Raw genomic sequence first — 22,831 nt, 5'->3', positions numbered from 1 at the left:
CGCTGGTCTGGGTGCTGCTTTAGGATGTGGCGGCGTATAAGCAGACGAGCGTTGTCCATCATAGAGGAAATTTCCGGGCAGTCACAGTCATCATGATAACAAGATGAAGCGAGGCGATCAGCCTCTTCATTTCCAGCAATGCCCACGTGCGAAGGTATCCACTGGGCAGCTAGGGACATCCCGCGTGAGAGAATTTTGTCGGCTGATTCTACGATACTGCATAGAATAGGGCTGTCGGCCTATTCCAGTGAGTCTGCTAAGGGCACCACGAGAGTCTGTAAGGATGACGACTTTCGATGTAGGCAATCCTTCTTGCACGTACTTAAGGGCGACATCAATCGCTGCTAGTTCCGCAGTCACTTATGAAGATATGTGAGGTATTTTAAACACTCGTCTGATGTCTGTCGAATGACAAAAGAAAGCTGCAGAAGCGCCGAGGCCGTCGCTGCGTACAGATGCGTCCGTAAATACTTTAACGTAATCTCCAAATTCTTCAAATAAGTGCAACTGGGCTAATTGGAATAGTGCCAAAACAGGTTGGTCACACTTTTTGCGTATTTCTGAAATTGACAGGTGAATGGGGAAGATGCATTTACTGTGCCCTTTTGATGTTGTCACAGAGGTGGTTTTGCCAGCAAACAAAGCCGCCATTTTCCCCATGCGAAAGAGCGGGTGCCGAATCAGCCTATTAACGAGTGCTTTGCCGCCTGGGGCTCGGTGCATGCGCTCGATATGATGTAACGCTCTCTGGTCAGCTTGCAGCCTTAGGGGCAACAGGAAGAGAGAGAGAGAGAAGGAGAGCACTGCACGTGCAAAGGGGTACAGTTAGTCACTCAGGCTGGAGCTTCTCTGACCTACATTAAATCAGCACTCTGACACTCCAATGAGGAATTGCGGCCTTTGAGAGGGCCGTGGGCGAGCCGGGATGATTATTGAAGCGCTGAAAACATCGTATCGAGAACCTCCAGTAGTTGCAGGGCAGTTCGGGCTGTCGGAGGGTCTAGATTATTCAAAAGCATGAGTATGGTGTCCAGAAGAGAGCGAAGCATTGCAGCAATGTCCTGGTCTGTCTCGGGCAAGTCGTGGGAAACCAGCACTGTCGTTGACTCAGTCATGTCTGGTGCGATCGAGTCGCTGTGGATTGTGCTGTGGCTGTGGTTCCGGCTGTGGCTCTGGCTGCAGCTTTGGCAATTCCGGCCATGCTTCAGTGTCCGTGTGCTCTGGTGCGGTCTTGTCCTCAGAAATCGACTCGGGCCTGTCTGGTCTAGGAAGCAGAGGAAGAGGTGTCACCTGTGAACTGCGCTTCACAGAGTTCCTTGAACCTCTACCGCGTCGGGAGCGTCGCTTTCTGACGACAGCAACAGCTTCCCGACGAGACGAACAGTCTCGCACCATCTGCCTCATGATCTCGCTTTCCTTCTGTTTCTTGGGGCACTCATTTGAACCCGCGGTGATTGCGGCACTTGAGGACCGTGGCATCGCAGGAGTCGGCAGCGTGTGGTTCGGCGCAGCGCGAGCAAATGATCGTGCTCTGACACACGGCGCTCACGTGTCCAAACCTCATACATTTGTGGCAATGGCGTGGCCTTGTAATGAACGGTCGTACAGGATGAACGGCCTTGAAATGAACGGTCGTGAGTTGACTCTCACGTCCCTTACTTTATTTGGCACCGCCGCTTCGAGAAGCAAACGACTGTCTCTTGAGCGGTCTCAGGTTGTCGGTAGCGAGTTCTGGTACAAAAATAATCGTACCGACTGCGGTCTTCCGAGTAGACTTCAGGGTTGACTTGCCTGAAGACAGGGGGGACCTTGTGTTTTTTCGCTTCGCCTTAAGGCTTCGTACGAGCTGAAAGTCGTCATCGGGTTACTCCTCACTGCTGAGCGAGCAGACACTGGTTTCGTCGCTGTCCGCAGCACTATGGAGCCCATGCAGTACGCTTCCTTGAGACCGCCGCCACTGAGGCCGCCATTCCCGGCAGTTCCCGGAGATGTCTATACTTGCATCGGCGCCAGAAACGAGGCGGAGATCCAGCGGTGCAGGCGGAAATATTAAGAAACTAGCGGATCGGTATTAGTTATTCTAATAATAGCGGCCCTATATCTAACCCACGCAGTTTCTCCAAAAGTTCCTTACGGGCTCCCTCCTTATTTTTACAATGTAGAGAAACACGTTCTACGTCCTCTTCAGCCTCTTTAAATGAGCATGTAGCGCTCTTATTATCTCTTATCCTATACTTTTTCACGCTATTGTAGTATTGCGAATGGATCGAGTTGCCATTTGCTGCTAAGGGGTACAATGGTAATGGTGTCTGACAGGCTCGTCAAGTTGTTTACGGTGCTTCCTTTCCTTGGCCCTGCCTGTGGATTCAATGAGTAATTAAAGAAATTTCAAACTCACCCGCGTAACAATGAGACAGAGGGCTTGCTTCTTGTGATCGTTGGCGGCTGTGGCGGCTCAGGTGACTTTATGAGACTGAAGGGCCTTTATATATTGCGCTTAAACAAGGAACTGCTTTGCACCATGTACATCCCAAAGGTAATATTGCACCATGTACATCCCAAAGGATAATACAAAGTACAATAGAAGCTATTTTGCTTGTTTTTATTTTGTACCTTCTTTTTTTAGACAGCGTGCACTCCTGTGGGTACTGTGTTTACAGGATTGAAACAATGGGCAAATGTGTGCTTTTAACACGCCAGCGCACAGCAAAGTCTTTGGTGTGTGCGTTGCCGGGTGGAAAGTCCGCCTAGAATCCATGGGGGCGAACAGGTTCGATGTAGCAGTGACTGCTACGTGCCTGTGTTGTTCGTATATTGCTTGTTCGTGCCAGGATAACAACAGCTCATACCACTCTTGGGAAATTATGAAAGAACGGGAATGGATGAAGGGGTTCGTTCCCTTTTTTAGACACATACTAATAAAGCCAACAGACTGCAATGCTGCGAAAAGCATAGGGAACATTAGTTACAGCTTTCTAACTGTGGTGTGGTAATTAGGACATAAGTGGAAAGCTTTATTTTGCCGTTGTATCGCAAAATGAAACATACACAAATACAGAACACTAGCGCGTACCATATAGACCGCGTGGTGTTCGGTAGTGTGTTACTTATTTGTGTCCGTTTTATTTCGCGCTAAATTAAAGTGACTTCCTTAAGCGAAAAATAAAGCATAATAATTCATCCTGAAACAGTGCACAGTATTGCCTCGTGTTATTAATCACAAAGGCCAAGTAAAAGGCAGAATACATAATGAATCAACGATGAAGCTAGGAGGAAATAAAAAGGTACCAGAACAGAACGCACCTTTTAGTTGATTCATTTGCACATATTGCGTAACGATGGCGTAAACAAGAACGCAGAGTGCGTAAACTGCAAGGCGACCGAATGCAGTAATTGAACTTAAAAAATGCGAAGCTTCAAGCCCTTGAAAAAGCTTTTACATCACACCCTCAACAACTAACAAACAAAACCTTCAGGGCTTATAAGCACGTTACAAGTGACCTCGCTCGTACTTAACTAAAAAATTTAAAAGTTCACAGGGTTCTTTGTGCATTCGCCTAGGACTCGCTGGAGTCGTCTTAGGCATTCGCCTAAGACCCTTCGAGTCGTCTTAGAAGACGACAACATCCAGCCACACCGGATAGCGAGAGCCATCCGGTGTGGCTATTTTACCGCGCACGCTATATCAACGTCCAACGTGCACTAATTAACTTCCACTAATTAACTCAGTGCACCCTTATTTGTTTTGATTATCATCATATATATGCACAGTCATGCCTTCACTCGCTTTTTTTATGGCTTTCGCCCCCTACACGTCCCGTGAACTTCTTTGCTTCACTTATCCCGCGCCGGCTTTTCGTTCAATTGACTACGTTTGCATGAGAGAAAGAGAGACTCTATTAGAAAAACAGAGATTTTTGCCGGCGTCTGTATACCACTGGCATGCTACTCTGCATAGGGAGGGATGGGCATTGACAGACTAAAGAAGAGAGGGGAGGAAATAATAATAAAAAGAAAGAATATAAAAGAAATGAAATGCGCAAGTGAACCTGATAGAAATATTTACAACGAGGGTGTCAGGTAAGTTAAGGCTTTGCTATGTGAAATCGCCAACCATTAAAGCTTTTCGACCAGGCCAATTTTTGACAGGTAATTAAGAATTGTTTGAGCGACAAATGGACATGATCTGCCACGATCAGTTAACATTACACAACATATTAGGCCCAGTGCCCGGCCCTTCAAAGCAGCGACGGGTTTCACAGTCACTGTTTAATTACCTGTTTGCATGAGAAATATAAGGCTTTCGCCTTAATTTGCAAACTTGGCACCAGACTGCTCTCGGCGATGTTTGGTAAATACATATTATATCGAGGAGTCCGCCCCTCTATCCTCTCCTGAATTCATTGCGAGAAGAGCTTACTCCAGATGCCATTTATGCGTTTTCGTTCATATTCAGTGCTGGCATGTACAGTTCTGACCCCTTGTATAGCATTGTGTATAGCTGATATCACACATCGTAATACTCCATGTGTGTCTTTGGTGTTTTTTTTTTTTTCTGTCTGCAACCGCCGCCGTGATCAAGCACTCTGCAGTATACACCACGAGATTGAGGTGATCGCTGTGTCACATCCGTCAGTAATATGGCGCAATCGATATTTCGAGAAATGCCTCGGTTTCCTGTTTGCAATGAAAGCCGTCGCACCCGCTATCACGATTCATACAATGATGTGGGATAACGATAAAGAAAATTAAGCATGCTATTGTTTCGTGGCTAATATACCTCAGATCTAAAAAAAAAAGCTTTCGACACGCGTCATCATAACTTACCCAAGCGATTGTTCTTCTCAGTTATAACTCTCGGGCCGGCATACACAGAGGCTGTCTTCCTCACTAACCATAAGGTCCGACAGATAGAGCGGCGAGTTTGCGTAGCCGTTAGCACGCAACGTATCGATTGCTTCATGTGCAGTTTTGCCTGCAGCATTAATAACTTCTTCAAGTTTCACAGAAATGTATTTTGAATAGCAGCAAGAGCCACTATTCCAGTCTACGTAGTGTGAAGGATAAGAACATTAAAAACGCTCTTGGAAAGCTTTAAGCTCTTGAATGTTTCATAAACTTTTCAAGAGCTTAAAAATTTAAAAACCGGCGTTTACGGGCTTGATACGTTCGCAGCAATTTCCCCTCATTTTTATCCAAACAGATAGAGAATGCGGTTCGGGAGTCACTTACAGCAGGAGCACTGTTTTTGAGATTTTGCTAAGAGTTCTAGCTTTTGCCAATGGAGTTTGGTTTCGCGGATTGAAGCGACATAGATGTGCCACATATCACTGCTTCGTGCATCATCAGCCTGACTACGCCCTAAGCAGGGCAAAGACCTCTCCAATATTTCTCCCACGTTTCTCCGATGTGTGCATGCTCCGGCCACGTTAGCCCCGCAAACTTCTTAGTCTCAGTAAAGCGATGAGTGGGGCTAGATAGTTCATGTCAGAGTTCTGATTATGCGCCGATTGAAAGCATCACAACGAAGACACTCAGAAGTACCCAGGTTAACGGCAACTTAAGGTTGAAGAGTTGAAAGTAGCGCTTTGTCCCGTCATCCTCTGTCCGTCTGAGTGTCAACGTTGTGATTCTGCTGCTTCAGTTACAGTTAGCTCCACCTGCATAAGTTGTACAAAAAGCCAGAAATTTCCCGTTGTTACGTTCTTCACACTGCAGCGTAAATGATGTGGCTGTCACGCAACCACGACTACTTGTCTACAGAGATACATTTATGTCACATCCTGTACTTCAGCCATGCTCCTTAGCTGATGCAGTATTGCTCGCAGACTAGAGACTAGAAAGAGGACACAATAAGATCAATGCAATCACGAACGTCCACCAACTAGTTCCGTACATTGTTATGAAAGAAAGAGGAACGGTGACTTATCTTCCCTGTGTTGGCCCTGCCGCCCCTACAACAGCATGCGCGCATTCCGTTAGGCTGCGTTTCGATGCAAGCCCTGCACCGGGTCCATGTTACTGCTCGATAACATTTTAAGTTCACTTTTACGCGACGTTACGCTCAAACGCGACGCCCGAGAGTCTTGCACAATATGTGTACAGGGTGTTTCAAGAGATGTGTCCGAAAATCCTTTAAAAAAAGAAAAAATGACATATTTTCACGCTGCCTTCATAATTATCTTTTCTGTGGTGGCAGGCATCGTAAGATGCGTAGAGGCATAAATTACGACAGTAATTAAAGTAAATAAGTTAATTAATATGGCGTTACGCATGGAATTCGCTGTGTTCTGGTCTATAGACATTTCGCTTTCTGATCACCCAGACAACATTCCACAAGTAGAGAATGCAAACTATATTATATATATATATATATATATATATTGGTGTGACCGGTCTATGTCCTGCAACACTCATAGTGAATATATTGCAGCAAAGCGTGTTCGAGTTGTTGGCTGTTAAGAGAGATTTGCAATAGTCCATCACGTATGCGAAGAAAGACGTTCTTGTGAGTAGACTGCATATACGTTCGTGCTGTTCTTGAATTTGGGCGCATATTATAAGCTGGCGCTCCTGCATATAAGCTTCATCCTCTCGTTATCCTCGAGAGGCAAGCCTTGAGACTATGTTTAAGTCTATTTAAATTTGTAGCAATCAAAGTCCTATATATGGAAGCTAGGCCCCCTCACTTGCTACCTGTTTTAGATATATAGTTAGCTCAGGCCCGTAGCCAGGAATTTTTTTCAGGGGGGGGGGGGCTTTCGCTTTCGCTCAAAAGCGAAAGCCATCTTCTTTTTGTTCTCAGTCGATGTGTTGATCCCCCTCGCCCCCTTGCGAAAGATTTTTGCACCTAACATGGTTTTGCATTGCCTCCAGGATCAGCTAGAGGCATTGCAAGCTTTCTGCACCTCACATGCTTTTGCACTGCCTCCGTGATCGGCCCACTTTTGACCAAGCGACAATGTCATGCGATGACGTCATATTGTGTCATGTGATGTGACGTCATGATTGCGCCATCGTGACGTCATGATGACGTGACATATTTCGACTGTCCCTTACGTCACGATGACGTAATCTGGTGACGGCATCACGCCATCGTGTGTCGTCATGTGATGTTACGTTATGATTGCGCCACAGTGGCGTCATGATGACGTGACAAATTCTGACTGTCAGTTACGTCACGATGACGTCCATCACGCGATGATGATCTTTTGCATCACTCCTGTTGACGCCGCCGACAGTCAATTTTCGTGTCTGATCAGGCATCTAAGGCCTTCACCTTGATAAAGACAGTCATAGCGACTGATGCTTCACAAAATGAAGAAAAACGTGGAATTTGGATTTTATCTCCTTATCTAGATTTGTCTTTTTCGCTTCGCGTTCCAAATACTGTATCTCTCTTGTTAGCAGAATTTTTAGCGCTTATTCCAGCTCTCCAAAACCTAACACCATCAACAAGTTCCACAGTAATTGTGACGGATTCGCTATCGGTATGTTCCTCCCTCACTCCAGCTGGTGACCCTCATGTTTTGAGTGCATTCAAATCATTGGTTTCACCGCATATAAATTAGATTCAATTAGTTTGGGATCCAGAACAAAAGGGTCTGTTTCTGAACTAAATCGCGGATGCGCTGGCAAAGACATCCTTGAATGGCCCCGTTATTCGTGTCTTAACCGGCATCTACATTCATTAAGGTTTCTAGATGAAGGAGGAAAACCATGCTAGATGATTGTTGTACACAGTCACTAACAAACACATTAGAATTTCAGGACAATTAAAACATAGCTGGAATAGCAAAGCCTGACAAACACGCGCAATTCAAGTCCCACACGATAGATACGTTGTGAAATTCCATATGTAAATTTTTATTTACACGCAGCTGATCTGGCATCTTCCCCTAATTGTTGTTTTTGTGGAGTCCAGAATACAACAAAGCATTTTCTCATTTCGTGCAAAAGATATGTATGTACCCTGCGCAAAATTACTTTCAATCTTCCGCCTGCATAGATTAAGTTTAAATGTACAAAACAGTTTATTTTAGGGGCTTTCTCCCTCGTGTACAGCGACCGGAAGGTCACCAATACTTTGCAGAAGTTACTTAAAGCTTCAAAGAGATTGAGGCTGTAGAATTAATCTTTACTCCTGATTTTCCTTTTTTCCGAATTGATCTATATTTTTGTGTTCAAGTTCTTCGTTTCATTATTTAAATCCGCATTTTCCTATTTATGTATTGTCAATATTTTCGCATTTTATATAATTTCCATTTCTTTCATCATTTTAAAAGAGAAAATGTATGGCTCACATTTTAGGGATTTCCTGTTAACGCTACCCGATTCTTGGCCTATCCACCAGTGTGAGGGCATGCCGCAGATACAAGGATCTAATCTACTCGACTCTATTAGCGCAGGTGAGTGTAGTACACAGGGCCGATGCTATGACGTATTTTGCTGCACTCCGCGGCGATTGAACTGCAGCCAATAAGAGTAGCTTGTGCTTCGTCGGCACCATCTACCACGGAAAGTGTCCGGCTTCGCACTTAGCCTGAATTCGCACCCACGGGGTGCGAATTCAGGCTAACTCTCTTTATTTGATTCTCTCTTCATGCATTTCTTTCTCTGTACTTCGCTCTTTGTCATTCTTTATATGCTATACTTTACTCTCTCCCTTCCTCAACCTCACATCTCTCCACCTCGCCCTCACTTTCCTTTCCCACTCGTTTGCTATACGATACTATACAAGGCTATGCTATGAATGCACATAGTGTCTGGAAAGAGGCATTAAAGCAAAAAAAGAAAAAAAAAAGAAAGCCTGGATAGCCGAGTGGTTAAGACGCTCGCCTTCGGATCGTATGTGCGCGGGTTCGAACCCCGCCGCTTCGTGAGAAATGTTTTTTCGCAAGAATTTCTCTAGTTATTTTTCTATCTTTCTTTATTTTTCTATCTATTTCTCTCTCTCTCTCTCTCTTTGTACTAATTGTTCTCTCACCCATCAGGGTTATTACAGGACACGCCGGAGAAATCGGCGCACGTGTTCTGGGAGCGAAGCAGAAGAGGACGAAGAGAGCGCGTGGCGGTTCACGATGATGACCATTTCTGTTTTCGCGTCAAGGACGAACACTCGGCTTAAACAGCCCCGTTACCAAAAGATACGTTCTTAATAATAATAATATCTGGGGTTTAACGTCCCAAAACCACGATATGATTATGAGAGACGCCGTAGTGGAGGCCTCCGGAAATTTCGACCACCTGGGGTTCTTTAACGTGCACCTAAAGCTAAGTACACGGGCCTCAGACATTTTCGCCTCCATCGAACATGCAGCCGCCGCGGCCGGGATTCGATCCCGCGACCTTCGGGTCAGCAGAAGAGCGCCATAACCACTAGACCACCGTGGCGGGGCCGATACGTTCTTCGAATTTTAAGTCTACCACTAAGGCCGGCCTGACCAATTTCTTTTACGGCGCAACGAAAAGCTCCCCATCAGTAGTGGTTAAACCTAGCTTCAGCGGTTGGTTCCAAAAGCGCGTGGATATTCGTACAAGGAATTTTTCGATTTGAGAAGCCACTAAAAAAGTATGATTGTCTCCTCTAGCAACACTGAGAATTGATAGCAATTCCGATAGCCCTGCTCGCAAACTTATTAAGCTCAACGTTTTACTTTCACAGGAGTGAGTGCAACCGTGGTTAACCACCTTCATTTTGCCATTTTCAACCGTTTTTTAATAAAAAGAAAGAGCGGTAGAATGTTTTCTCGAAGCTCGTCATCACGTGAAATCCCTTTAACCCCTTTAATGCCAGTGGCCTCCGCGATTAGCTCGTTGTCAGAGCTAATCGCAGAGGACACACGCTGCCATTCATAAGCATCGGATCATACGTCAATTAGGCGGCGCCACTGGCTCTCTATAAATGAAGGTGCATCGGCACATTTTCGGTTAGAAAAGATTAAAATAAAAAAAGTGTACAGTATTCGACACTGCTAGTGACGTGATCGCCATCATATGCCTCTTCGCTTTTTTGCCTCGCGAGGCGCCAAAAATGACATTAGTGAAGAAATGAAAATACAAATCCACGTCTAATGAGAAAAACAAGGCTCCTTTTTAGCCACTACGATATACAATCTTCTCATTATTGGGGTTTTCTAAATTCGAGTTCTGAGCGGTTGTCTGTCCCTTTAAGATAAGGGTTGCATATGATAATGTGGACGTTAAAGTATGTCATAAATTAAAATTGGAGCGATATAATGAGTACAAATTAATATAAACAGCAATTGGTATAAACGCTTCGGCAAAGTGATACGAAATTGATCGTTGTGGTTGAGGTGGAAAGCCTTAGATGCCCCATCAGACGAGCGAAGTGGCCGTCGGCGTCAGCACGAACGATGCATAAAGTCACGCGATCAGAGACTACGGCTTGATGATGCTATCATGTGACGTCACATATGGCAAAAGTCTGTGACGTCATTGTGACGTCATCGTAACGTAAAAAAATGACGCCACGTTATGACGCCATCACATGATATCATATCGCATAGTCAAAGGTGTGCACATCTCGGAGGCACTGCAATACCCAGCCGAGGTGCAGAAAGCTTGCAACACTTCTAATACTCTTGGAGGCAGTGCAAAACCAAATTAGGCACAGAAAGCTTTCGGGAGGTTGAGGGGGCAAGGATAAATTAACACATCGACTGATGAGAAAAAGAAGATGGCTCACAGATAACCGCAAATTTACCAACACAGTAAGCGCAAGAGCCCCTTTCAGACCTTGCAAGAGGGTCGTTTTTTTTTTTTTATGTCTGCTGTGCCTTGCATGCCCTTCTGAGAAAGAAAAGTATGTTTCCCGTGATTCGGAGATTGTTTTTTGGTTCTGCATGACCAAAACTACACCACTGTGTTTGCTTGACACTATGCAGGAAGTAACGTCAAACCCCAAAAATACCCGACGTCGAAAAGATTAAACTCCACCAAGCGGGTCATTTACCTGTACAATGCAGATTTCGGCTGCACGTCCGGCACAGCAGCTTAATGTACTACATAAAGCAGTTAGCTGGGCTAGCGGAAACAATGATGAAGATGCATTTCCAGTGCATAACAGAACTAGTGTTTTAGCCATTCTTATTGTTCTTTCAGTGTCTCCATGTTTTTTGTTTTTTGCCATTTCTGTGACGCGCTGGAAATGCGTCAAATGTCACACTAATCTAACTTATGTAGTAAAGCTGCAGAACTCACCGCCATCGTTTTTCCATGCAGTGGTGGCCATCGCCCAGATGCATCACTGAGAAATGTACACTAACTACAGCGCGAGGCGAAGCGCAATGTGGGAGGCGTTTATGAATACAAGGCTGGGGGGGGAAGGGAGCGGATAATTTAAGAGTTTTTTGTACCAGAGTAACAGAATAAACCAGTGGTGGAGATGTCCAACTTTATTTTAATCTGCATTTCATTCCAACACTGAGCACAGTGCAAGGGCAAAAAAACAAGCAATCTAAAAACACATCATATTCAGCATTGTACAATTGGCACACAGTTTATAAGTATGTATACAGCATTTCTTGAGTTTCAGGGACTTGTAACTTTAACTTTCACTTGTTCCTGGCTCACTTGAATACTGTCAGCAGGGCTATCTTGTTTTGTGACAGCAGTTACGGACGTTCGACTCTTGCCATGCGATAAAAATGACTTGACACAGGTAGAAAGCTTATTCGCAATCACTTATACCAATGCTACACAGGCACTTTCCACTGCAATCAGGCCGACTGAGACCGGATTTCTTGACCGCAATCAGCAATAGTCGTTGCTACGCAGTTCAAACTATAATCTGAATCGAGTTTGGCGCAGATGTCAGTCAAATCGCGATCGTCTTGATCAGGAGTGGACCTGATCACGATTCAAAGTAACTGTGCAGCAGCACCTGACCTGGATAACGCCTAATCAGGATAGGCCCTTATCACAGCCAAAAGTGCCAGTGAGAGATTGGTATTAGGTAGACGAGCAGTCTGCCTTCATAACCACCATTGGAGCATGCTTAAGACCACAGTAAATTTTTGCTGCAGTATTCCGTCACCCTTGAAGCATTGCCCAAGCACTCTGCAATGATCAGCCCAATTTGCCATTAATATACATGCAACATCATGCGAATTTACTGTGGCAAATGTACGCTGCAGTGGGTAATTAGTGAATTTTTGGCCTGTTTTTGTACACAATGCAGTTTGCTAAACACCAAGACACTGGAGATCAGTTTGGGTGCTGTGGCACTAATAGAAACAGCCTTTTTTTTTTCTGGTACATGCTTCTTTGAATAACAATGCGCCAGAAATGTTTGTGTTCCACGAGGTTCCCATGGTAGGCGAAAGAAATGTGCCACTAAAGTATAATCTCAATGCCATGAACACTACCATCCTGTAACGAATTACCAGACATCATGCAGTAGTACATCTAAAATGTACTGCACCAATGTCAGCAAGGTTTTCACAGTGCAGCATGGTTTTGAACCATGATGCGTGCAATTAAGTTAGTACAACAACTTTCAGCAGATACAGCAAAACTGCAAGAGACTACTCTTGCAGTTTTGCTATTCTATAATAAATACTAAATACTATTCTATAAATGGTTTTCTCAGCAATTAAAAAGATGTAACAGGTGAGCGATAGTACTACTCTGTGCTTCTGCATGCAATGCAATACATGATTCATAAATACTCGTTTGTGCACAACTTTATCTCTCACAATACACACACACAGAATCACTCGAATGATTTTACAGGAGAATATAAGCCATCATAGTACAATCTCAGAAACGACAAACATTAGCCGCAGGGAATATGGCAAACTAAGTTTCAGTGAAACACTAGAACGAGATGCTATGGAACTTCACATTACAATTGCTCATTATATAATCTTAGAGTGAACAGGAGCGGAGACCCCCCACCAATGCTGCAGAGAGAGCTGCGAAGCTAAAGTACGACGCCTTTTCTAAAACATTAAAAAATGTTTTAAGATCTACTGACTGCGTGTGCCCGGTACAAAGATAGTTAGCTCTCTTTCAAGCACACATAACAACACTTTAAAGGAGAATTGCAACAAAAATTATGGGCAGCGTAAAAAGACCAGTTACAGACAGTGACACGTGGAGCTTTCGCTGCACAAAGCTTTGCTTGAGATACGAATTTATGTACACGAAAAAAATAAAATAGACATTTATAACACCAGAACAAAATAAAGAGAAAAAGAATCCCACGATTAACACTCACCAAAAGTGATGCATTGGCCTGTAACGTTGCAAACCGGTGTGGCTCCGTCGGCAAGACCTTTTCGAAGGGGCCACATTTGCCGCCGCCTGCGTGGTGCTAAAATATCTCGGGCAAAATGGCATGCTGGGATTTACGTTACACGTGCACCTAACAACATGGCGGGAGCATCTGCTTAGGTGCTATTCAAGACCTGCCAATAATAAAGCGAAACAATCGCCAGACCTGCAGGCATTGTCCACAATGCTTCCATAATACACACTCAGATATGCACACTCTCGCATTTATAATCAACTCAGCTAAGGTGAAGCTTTCTTGCAAGTGGCCTCTATGCTACGCGCCGATCGCTATATACACTCAAGTTTTGACGCACGGTAATCAGCCATAACTCGTAAAGGTTGCCTCTATGCTACGCATCAATCTCTATATACAAACTAGCTTTGATGCACGGTAATCGGCCACAAGTTGTAAACAATGCCTCTCAGTAAGAGTCGATGGAGAAGGCCAATGGCGGACTCGAAACGTGGTGATGGCGCTCCAAGTGGCCTCGACTAGCAGCACGTCATTTTCCTTCAGGCCCTAATGAGGGGCTCGTCGTCGTCGTCGTCCTCAAATTCGTCGGCGTCCACCTCCACCGACGACTGCCGTCCGCGAATCACCACCACCAGGAAGGAGATGACCACGCTCTGAGCACAAACATGAGACAAGGTGGTTAAAATGGGTGCAATATTATTGGTTTCTGCATTCTCACTTAAAGAGATAGCAAAGAAAAAAATATTTCACTTGTATTAATAAATTAGCCTTACTGAAGGCCAAAAGCGCCACTTTTTTTTTTTTTTTTTGTGAGAACCCACTAGTTAGGCCAGAAAAAATGTACTGGGCCCTTGCCCCCAAAATTTTTTTCCCATGGGATACAGAGCCCAAGATGACACTCAACCCCACTTATCTGCCCAGACCCAATGTCAGATCAAGCAGGCAGGTGCCTCCTCCCCCCCCCCCTCCCCCTCCCTAAAAAAATTTCTGCCTATGCCACTGCCGCTTGTCCCGTGTTGGCTTTTTGTCCTGCCGTTTTTTTTTCGCGCTGTTTATTATCGGTATGAATATCCAGTCAGCCCAGCCAGCTACCTTAGTAACTCGGCAAGTTTCAGGAAATTTTGTTGAGCCAATGAGGTGAAAATACCAATAAGAGACTGAAATCCATGATGTCCCACCGAAATTTATGCAATGAGGTTTCGGTGCAAAACTCAAACACAACAAATTGTCCCTAATTTCCTCTTCCAGAAATGAAACTACAGCAATTGTTCGTCGCTTCTTTCCTCTCATTCCGCGAAGTGTCATGTACCTATCAACAGACCTATTAGTTCTTATAAGTTCTAACGATTTATGGGGATATTCTTCCTGCTCCTCACAAACTCAGTGTTCTCACCTTAGGACCTTGCTTTGTCTTAGTATCAAGGCACCCCTCCTCCCTCCCCCCACACACTAAGATCCATAGCCAATCGGCAAACTGTTCTACTTTCGAATAAATTTCAGTCTACTCTGTATTCAAGCAGTCAACACTTGTATTTCTTGCCTCCGCTAAACTGAGCTCCCGACAAATCTATTATTGCAACATTAACGACGATACACTTTTAAAAAAATAATCTGTTGCTCTAATAATCTGTCGCTTGACTGCAAGAATATTCCTTCCACTGTGTTTAATTCAATCTTCACAATGGCAGTAAATCGGTCTAGTTGATTGTTCATGATTGTAAAATAACAGCGCAAAAATGTTGGAAGTCAGCGCTAGTTTGTCTCTGCGTGTTCGCCCGTCGTTTCTTGCACCATTATTTTACGATCCTTAATCCAATCGTCTTTGCTGCTCAACTGAACAGTTTAACATTTGAAAATATTTTAAACATTTTTGTATCTGCTCAAATTACAAGGGGCAGCAGCACTCACAGTAGCCTCTACAAACAGAGACCGATGCAAGCAAAAATGTTCCAAGTGATACTGCTATGAAAGGGACCGGCTTGTCGTGCACAGGTGTGATTCTAAGTGGATGCATGTAGCAGATAACATCTGCTGCGTGATTTGCAGTAGTTAATCCAATGCTCCTCTCAATCCGCAATTTGTATGCAAATTCGTTGCCTCGATTTACCCGAAGAAATTTTTAATTTAACCAGATGCACACTATTTGCATACATTTAGAAAAATACGATGTACTGCTGCAAAAATTACACTTCTGCAACAAATACCTCACTATATGAGCATCTAATGACATGCTGTTGCTTGATGTATTGCCATCATTGTCACAATGCCCAATATGGTCATTGTGACATGACCTAGAGGCGAGAGCGCGACCTCATGCTCTAGCCTGCCAAAAACGTTGGCAGATGCACATGCACAATTTCTAAAAAGCCTGTGCTTATTCATGTCCATTCGGATACCCGCTGCGCAGGGTTTTCTCAGTTTTTGTGTATTACTCGCTTCTGAACTCCTTGTAGCACAGAGACTAATGGTGCCGTAGATATTTACGCGCGCAAATGCAGGACTTCATAAAGGGTGCATAATGATAATACTGCGCACGCAACACGAGGACACAGACGAAAAGTTCACAAGGACCAGCGCAGACTATCAACTGTGTCCTCGTGTTGCGTGCGCAGTATTATCATTATGCAGCCAAACCAACTAGCCCGCCTTTCCGTTTTATTGCAGTTCATAAAGGGTATTCCTGCATGTCAGTGCCATAATTGTTCATTATCCCCCCTAAAAATAAACTCACCCCAATGAACAGCCAGGTGGCCCAGTAGAAGGCAGCACCAAAGATCCATGCTCTGAAGAAGAAACTCTCCAGCATGGCACTTCCCCGGCTCATCACACAGTCATCTGCAAGTCAAATCGAGTCATGTGGCCTCACATGCCAAGGCAGCCACAGGTTGCAAAGGATGTTGTGAAAGCCGTGCACTCCACATTCCAGGGATGTAAAAAAAGATTGAGAGCTATCGTCGACAGCCGACATTGAAACATTGGAACGCGCGTCCGACATTACATTTTTGCAAAGTCGGTATTTTTCCTGATAACTGCAATGCTTGATGTCGGCATTACACGTTGTCCTGCAGAGTAGAGGTGTGCATGGGCTCTGGGTAACACACTTCACTTAAGCCCGATTCATTGGGCAGCTTGTTATTTTTACATGACAACTTGTAATCGGTGTATATAGTGAGTGTCATGTGACGTTTGCTTATGTTTCATTTTAATGTGCTGAATAAAATCCCACATTATTGGAAAATGATATCCTGTCTCTGCAGCAAACCTTCATAATGTCGGGCCGGACTGGGCCAGGCACGGGCTTTTGTTTTTGTACATCGGGCCAGACCAGCCAGGCTTGCAGCCCTTAAGCGTCAGGCTCGGGCTCAGAAAATGCAGCCCTGCACGGCTGTACTACAGAGTGCTTTGATTCTATCATCCATGAAACATTACAGCAAAGCCTTCATATCAATTGTTCTCGTTTAACACTTTTTGTATCGCCCGTATAATGCGCTCATATGGTTCAGATATGTGCATTCACGTTCCACAAGCATGCGTGTGTAGCAAGAGCCGTGGTTAAGATATTAGCCTTTGGAGCATGCAGGCCCGTGTTCAAATGCCACTTTTACACATTCATTTTTCTTTTATAGCAATGATTGTCTTGCACATTCCGTGTCACCGTTTTGAAAAGCTCCTTGGTACAGCAAAACGTGCAAGAGAACCGAAATTTTTCTGTACTTTGCTGGTATTGGCGGTGCCTGTCACAAAACGCAAATTTACAACTGGCGGTTGGCACACAGTCAAGCGGGGCTTCCAGCAGTTACTGAACTTACTCACAACAGCCTGTGCGATAACCGAAATGCCCGATAAGTGCAGTGGCAGGCCTTGAAAGCTATTTCAGAGGTGGCTGTGGCGATATGAACACTTGAGCAAAGTAATAAAGCATGAATTCATTTTTCCCAACAGCCCGGTTTCTTAAAGGGACACTAAAGGCAAATAGCAATTTATGTCCGAGTGAAAGCTCAATGTATGACAACGTCTAAAACGGCAATATTATCAACAGCAGTGCCCTACTTACCGAGAAATTAAGCTAAATGTATCACACGATGAGCGCCACGAGTGGGACATTTTGAATGTGATCCCGATGACGTGAGAGAGTCTGAATACAATTAATCACTCGCAATCAAACTAACTGCAATAAAAAAAGAACCTTCCGTGCATCAAGACACGTAATAAAATGCTGGTTGTTAGTTTCCGTTTGATTCATGGAAAAAAGAACCTCTTTGGCGTTGCCGTGGGGAACGGCGCGCGTGGTTCAAAGGTTCCGTTTTCGCCGAACTGCGCTTCGCCCGGCGCCCTGCTTCGCTCACGCGGTCGCGTCTCAGTGGTAGTTTCGGTATCACGTATTGCCGCATGTGTTTTGCACGCTCGTGAAAGTCGCTCTGACAGAAAGCTCGACAAAATACCGCATGCATGTGATGTTGCCGGATGCCCAAATGGTGCATGTCGCCAGTGCACACTGCCGCACTGTAAAGGCGGGCAACGTTGGCCACGGCAGCAGTGACGTGAGAAACACCGCTTTCAGGCGGGTGATTGGAAGTGCGCTAACGCGATGCGGACCACTAAAACGTGATTTTATTTCAAAATAAGCACTTCCTTGGCATAAAAGTAGCACTACAAGGTTTCTGGACCGCTATTTCAACAATCAACGTCGACTTAATATTTGCCTTTAGTGTCCCTTTAAACGATTTCATGGTCCCTAGGAAGCCTAAAAAAATCGGATGTTGGCTGTATAACAAGATAAATATAAAGCGCTTTCTTACCAGTGTCAGTTCGTAAAATATACACTTATAATAGACACCAGATACGCATAATGAAGTTGTTTTCATGTTATATAAAACCGAATGACCAACGAACGAGTTTTCTAGACAGACTTAACAATGTCCAACTGTAAAAATTTTTTATTTTTTATTTTCTATTTTTCAATCGAAATTTTAGTACATTTTGTTCTTTTATCTAATTTATCGATTTTGGCTTGCGATACTTAGGTGGTGTAGGCAGGGCATAGTTTTTTTTAATTTAACTTTCATTTATTTTCACCCAACTACACTTTAATGTACAGTCAAACCTCGTTAATACGTACCTGCTTTAAGCGTACTAACGGTTAAAACGCAGTTGCGACGAATCCCCGACTGAGTCTCATAGAGCCTAATGCATTCGCTGACCGCTTAAGCCGTAGTGCTTCATCCTACGCCTACCGGTTAGTGCGTACCCTGTGTACCGCGATAACATTTTGTGGCATAAAATTTTGCTGCGACGCTGAACTTCCGGACGCCATAATGTGCCGCCAAAGGTTTTCGGTCTTTTCGAGAAGTGCGTAGATTGGTCAATCACTGATTCCGACTTCCGTGCGATTGCGGCGAAGCCTTTGCGGGTAAGCATCGGGAAAGAACGAAGGTGAGGCGGCGGCCACCGACGAACGCGCCAGCATGACTTATCGCCGGCAACCTTATCACAATGGGTATCTTCAGATATCTGCTCGGGCACGCGTGCGGCGCAGCACTACTTTAAGCCTACTGCACGCCTTTAATAGGCGACAACCTGCACGCGCTGGGCCGCCGATCCCTGCCGCGTTGCTGTGCGGGGCCGTGTTCAAGCACGCGCCGCTTTGTAAAAACAAAAGCAGCTCGCTGTTGCGGAGTTGAGCATTGCTGGTCGCGGGCGACGCGAAACCTCTTTGCATTGACACGCTACCACGCAAGCGTACGGCACAGCAAGCGTAGCGCTGTTGTAACTATACTGCACGCTTTTATTGGGCGACCACCCAAACGCGCTTCCATACACTGCCAGGACCACTAGAGCGTCGCGAAGTGCACATCGCTTGCAGGAAGTTCGTCATCCCACCGTACGAGCTACTCGCTGCATCTGTGCACAGTCTGGAGCGAAGTGGGTACGAAGAACACTCGCACGACAAATGCGCGCGTGCAGTACAGCAAGCGGCCTGGCAGTGACGGCGTGAGCTGAGAAGGTGACGCGCTGCACACAACTAGCCAGGAGACGATCGGCTCCACACAGCCGTACCGCGTTTCGCTGGAACTGCGTCAGTTTTCGTTTAGGAGCAGATCGCGGTACAGATGCACGCACATGTATCGTGGAAAGCCAATGTATGTGCGTTCTGTCACTATGTCGATCACTGCGTATACCGGACCCTGTAATACAGTCGAACCCGCTTATAACAAACTCGAAAGTGTCGCGAAAAGTGGTCGCTATATCAGTAGTTCGTTGTATATGGACTCGCCCTTAAAAACGTGTGCTTAGAGGCCAAGCCGTTCTTTTTTTTTTGTGCACTTTTATTAAAGTGCTAACAACCCCCCCAGTGACAAGCTATAAGCCTTTTCGCGTCGTGAAGCGACGCCCGCTGCGTGCTCACGAGTGAATTCACCGCCTTTGCTGTGAACTGACACCGTTTCACAGAAGCGCGGTACCGCCACGTGACGTGGACCCTATCATCCCTGGCTAGTTGCGTGCAGCGCGTCGCCTACTCGGGTCGCGGAGTCACTGCCGGGCCGCTTGCTGTATGCCGTATGCGCGCGTTTGTACGTTCTTCGTGCTTGCTTCACTCCAGACCGTGCACGGGTGCGGCGACTAGCCTCTTCGTTCAACGCGGCGAAAACAAGCATTTTCCAAGCAACGCGCACTCTACGTCTCTGCGATGTTCTTGCGGCCCTGCACTATGATGTGCGGCGCACTTCAGTTGTCACCTAGACAAACACGCAGTATACACTCGCTGTCAGTGCATCGACGTTTCTCGGTGCCCACGCCGCTCACCAACAGCGAGCTACTTTCATTTCTACAAAGCGACGCGCACTCTAAAGCGGTCTCGCACGACGTGGCGGTGGCGAACTTGCGAACGGCAGCATGGCTAAGCATGGCGCGCTCGTACCGCCGTCAATCCGCAGTGTATGGCGTACGCCACACGCGCAACCGAGCAGATATCTACAGATGACTGTGATAAGGTTGTCGGCTATAAGGCATCATGGCACGTTCATCGACGGCCGCCACCTCGCCTTCGCTCTTTACTGATGCTTATCCGCGAAGGCATCGCCGCAATCGCGGGGAAGTCGTAATCACCGATCGACCGGTCTCTGCCGTCACCGAAAAGACGAACAACATTTTGTGGCACATTGTGGCGTCGACGAGTTTAGGGACGCAGTGAACCTATATGCGATGGAAAGTTATCGCTGTTATCTCTTCTTGCATTTATGCCTTCTTGCGTTCCAAGGCATTGTTTGGTTCATCGTAGGCAGTCGTAGCTGCAGAGAACGGCGTCAGGAAAGGTTACCGTGCGAAAGCTGACCGCAAGGCTTCATGGTGCCTCCTATTTTTTTCTTCCTCACTGCCATCCTGCCACTGAAGAAACAGCTGGAAAGTGCGCGACCTCGTTCGCAGCGTCTGAAATCTGCGTGCGGCGCTCGCCGATCTTAGTCGCGAGTAAACTGGAGCGGGGCACGCGCGAGCGCTCGCCCCTCTCATGCTTTAGAAGGCCTGTTCTAACTTCTTTTTCTCTTCGTATGCGCTATATTTTTACCACGACCGTGTCTGAAGTGTTCGTTGTAAAAGTAGGAGGCTTTGAAAAGTGTTCGCTATATGTGGACACAGCTTCAATGGTTAGCATAGGAAAATCGTAAGTGCACCCAAATATGGTCGTTATTCGCAATGCCCATAGACTGTCACGCCGCCAAGCAGAATTCAGGAGCGTCCTCTTGAGGAGGGTTAGTAGACGACAAAATGGCAGCACTACGCAGTAGCTCCCTTGTTCGGTTGTGCTAGCCTCAGTGTTAACGCGTTGGCAAGAAAGGAACACTACGATTTTGCATGTTCCCTGCATCAGTGAACAAACCGGGCCCTCCGTGACATGAGAAATCTGATTCGTTCTTGCGAGACGCGAAGGTTTCGTGAAAATACGTGGCAACTCGCGCTTTCAATGCTAGCCCACAGCGTACACATACGATCAGAGCTTCGCGAGGCTTTCTGTAGCCACGTAGGTTAGTTAAATGTTATCGTCTGACATATTCAGCTGAAGCTCACCCGTTTTACTTGCATATAGCATTGGTCAGTGTTTCTTGTAGTTCATGAGACCCATAACACTGTACGCGGGAGGCCGCGTGGGCTCGCGATGAGCTCTTGTATAACTGAGCGATCTCAAGTTGGCGATACATTAAAATAGGGCCTCTATCCTTTGTCAGCAAAGCGCTGTTAGGAATCGTGCGAGCAACGTTTCAGTCATTCGAGGACGCGTCTGCTCGACGCCTTTCGTGGAGCGAACGCTTCCCACGCCGTCCTTCGCCAATGTGTTGGGTTTCATAGCCACCGCTGCGCCGCTTGCTTTTGTACGTTTGTTGATAGGTGGCAGCACACTGCAAGCGATTTGCTTGTTGACCGGTCTGAGAGCAACATGTTCTCCGTGCCCAGACGTCTCTCTAATTGTAAACGTGGTGACGCGGAGTGGTCGAAGTCGTTTTGGTAGAGGAAATTCTTCAGATTGCTTTCAGCAGTGATGTTGAAAGAAACCATCTTGACGACGAGGATTTTTCACTGGACGTAGAAGACTGAAAGCACGAGAGTGACAGCGACGATGAACCATCAGCTGCGAACTCACGATGAGCGAATTGCACTTCACGTCCCGTGATTGCGTGTGCTTAGTTCTTTCATGCCTACAGCTGTTGGTGTTAAAAAAATCACATACGTTGATTACATTTCTGTGGATGAGGCCGTCCTTAGCTCCGCGTTTCTAGCCATCGACTAGATCGCGGCTGAGCGCGCCAATTTTCGTGCTGCTCGTAAGAATTGAAATAAAATTCTGTACCACTAAATATTTTGCCGTTTTTCCTGCTTTTCGTCTCTTACGTTTCCCGTCTCTTACGTTTATTTCCTACGGTCCCTTCAAAAACGTATCAGCGGGGTTCTACTGTATCAACGATACACTGGCAAGCTTAACAAGATTACTAAAAGAACCTTGACGCAGGTAGCTACTCTGTACTCTCTCGTGAAAAGTTGTCTGTCTGTGCTGCTATAGTTCCTTTTAATGAAGCAACAGTAAAGTTCTTCTCTCAGATGAGAATCCTGCATATTACTTACCTGGAAGTGCCTGCGCATCACAGGGCTGTGTGCCATTGACGCCCTGCAAAGAAAAGCAACAATGCATGGTCATTACAGTGCGTCTCACCTCTGAACTTTTTTTTTTTCTTGTAGCAGAGTGCCATACAAAACAAAGATGCAGGAAGACAGACGGAGCAGCAAAACAAACAACTCAAATTTTTTGATAGACACATGAACAAATATAGACAGTAAAGCACCATGGGAGACACATTTTTTACTTGAAAAATGCAAAAGGCTGTAAAATTAATTAATGGTGAAACTCTAAATAGGCTATCCCTGCGGCCTGCAACATGGCAGACTGTCGGGCAATAAGCTTTTCACCAGAACAGATAATAAACGTGAACACAGGGTCCCTTGCGCATTCGCCTAAGACAACTCAAAGGCAAAAGCCATCATTATTATCATCGCAGCTGGAGAGGTCAC

The 22,831-nt window shown here is 45.7% G+C and overlaps 1 protein-coding gene across 1 annotated transcript in view; it reads right to left on the bottom strand.

Annotated features, from left to right (window-relative positions):
• Positions 1-11,751: 11,751 nt before the first annotated feature.
• Positions 11,752-22,831, bottom strand: part of LOC119372121 (probable lysosomal cobalamin transporter) — a 43,707-nt gene continuing 32,627 nt past the window's right edge. The window contains exons 11-13 of the mRNA XM_037642584.2: positions 22,388-22,430; positions 16,005-16,108; positions 11,752-13,926 (exon numbers count right to left, since the gene is read on the bottom strand). Of these exons, the coding sequence (XP_037498512.1) occupies positions 13,813-13,926; positions 16,005-16,108; positions 22,388-22,430 (261 nt within the window). The 3' untranslated portion in view covers positions 11,752-13,812. The remainder of the gene's footprint in view (positions 13,927-16,004; positions 16,109-22,387; positions 22,431-22,831) is intronic.

The sequence above is a fragment of the Rhipicephalus sanguineus genome, chromosome 10 (genome assembly GCF_013339695.2).
Source record: "Rhipicephalus sanguineus isolate Rsan-2018 chromosome 10, BIME_Rsan_1.4, whole genome shotgun sequence".
In the NCBI taxonomy this organism is placed as follows: domain Eukaryota; kingdom Metazoa; phylum Arthropoda; class Arachnida; order Ixodida; family Ixodidae; genus Rhipicephalus; species Rhipicephalus sanguineus.
Note: the sequence above shows the minus strand (reverse complement) of the source record. Positions and strands in the feature narration are given on the sequence as shown.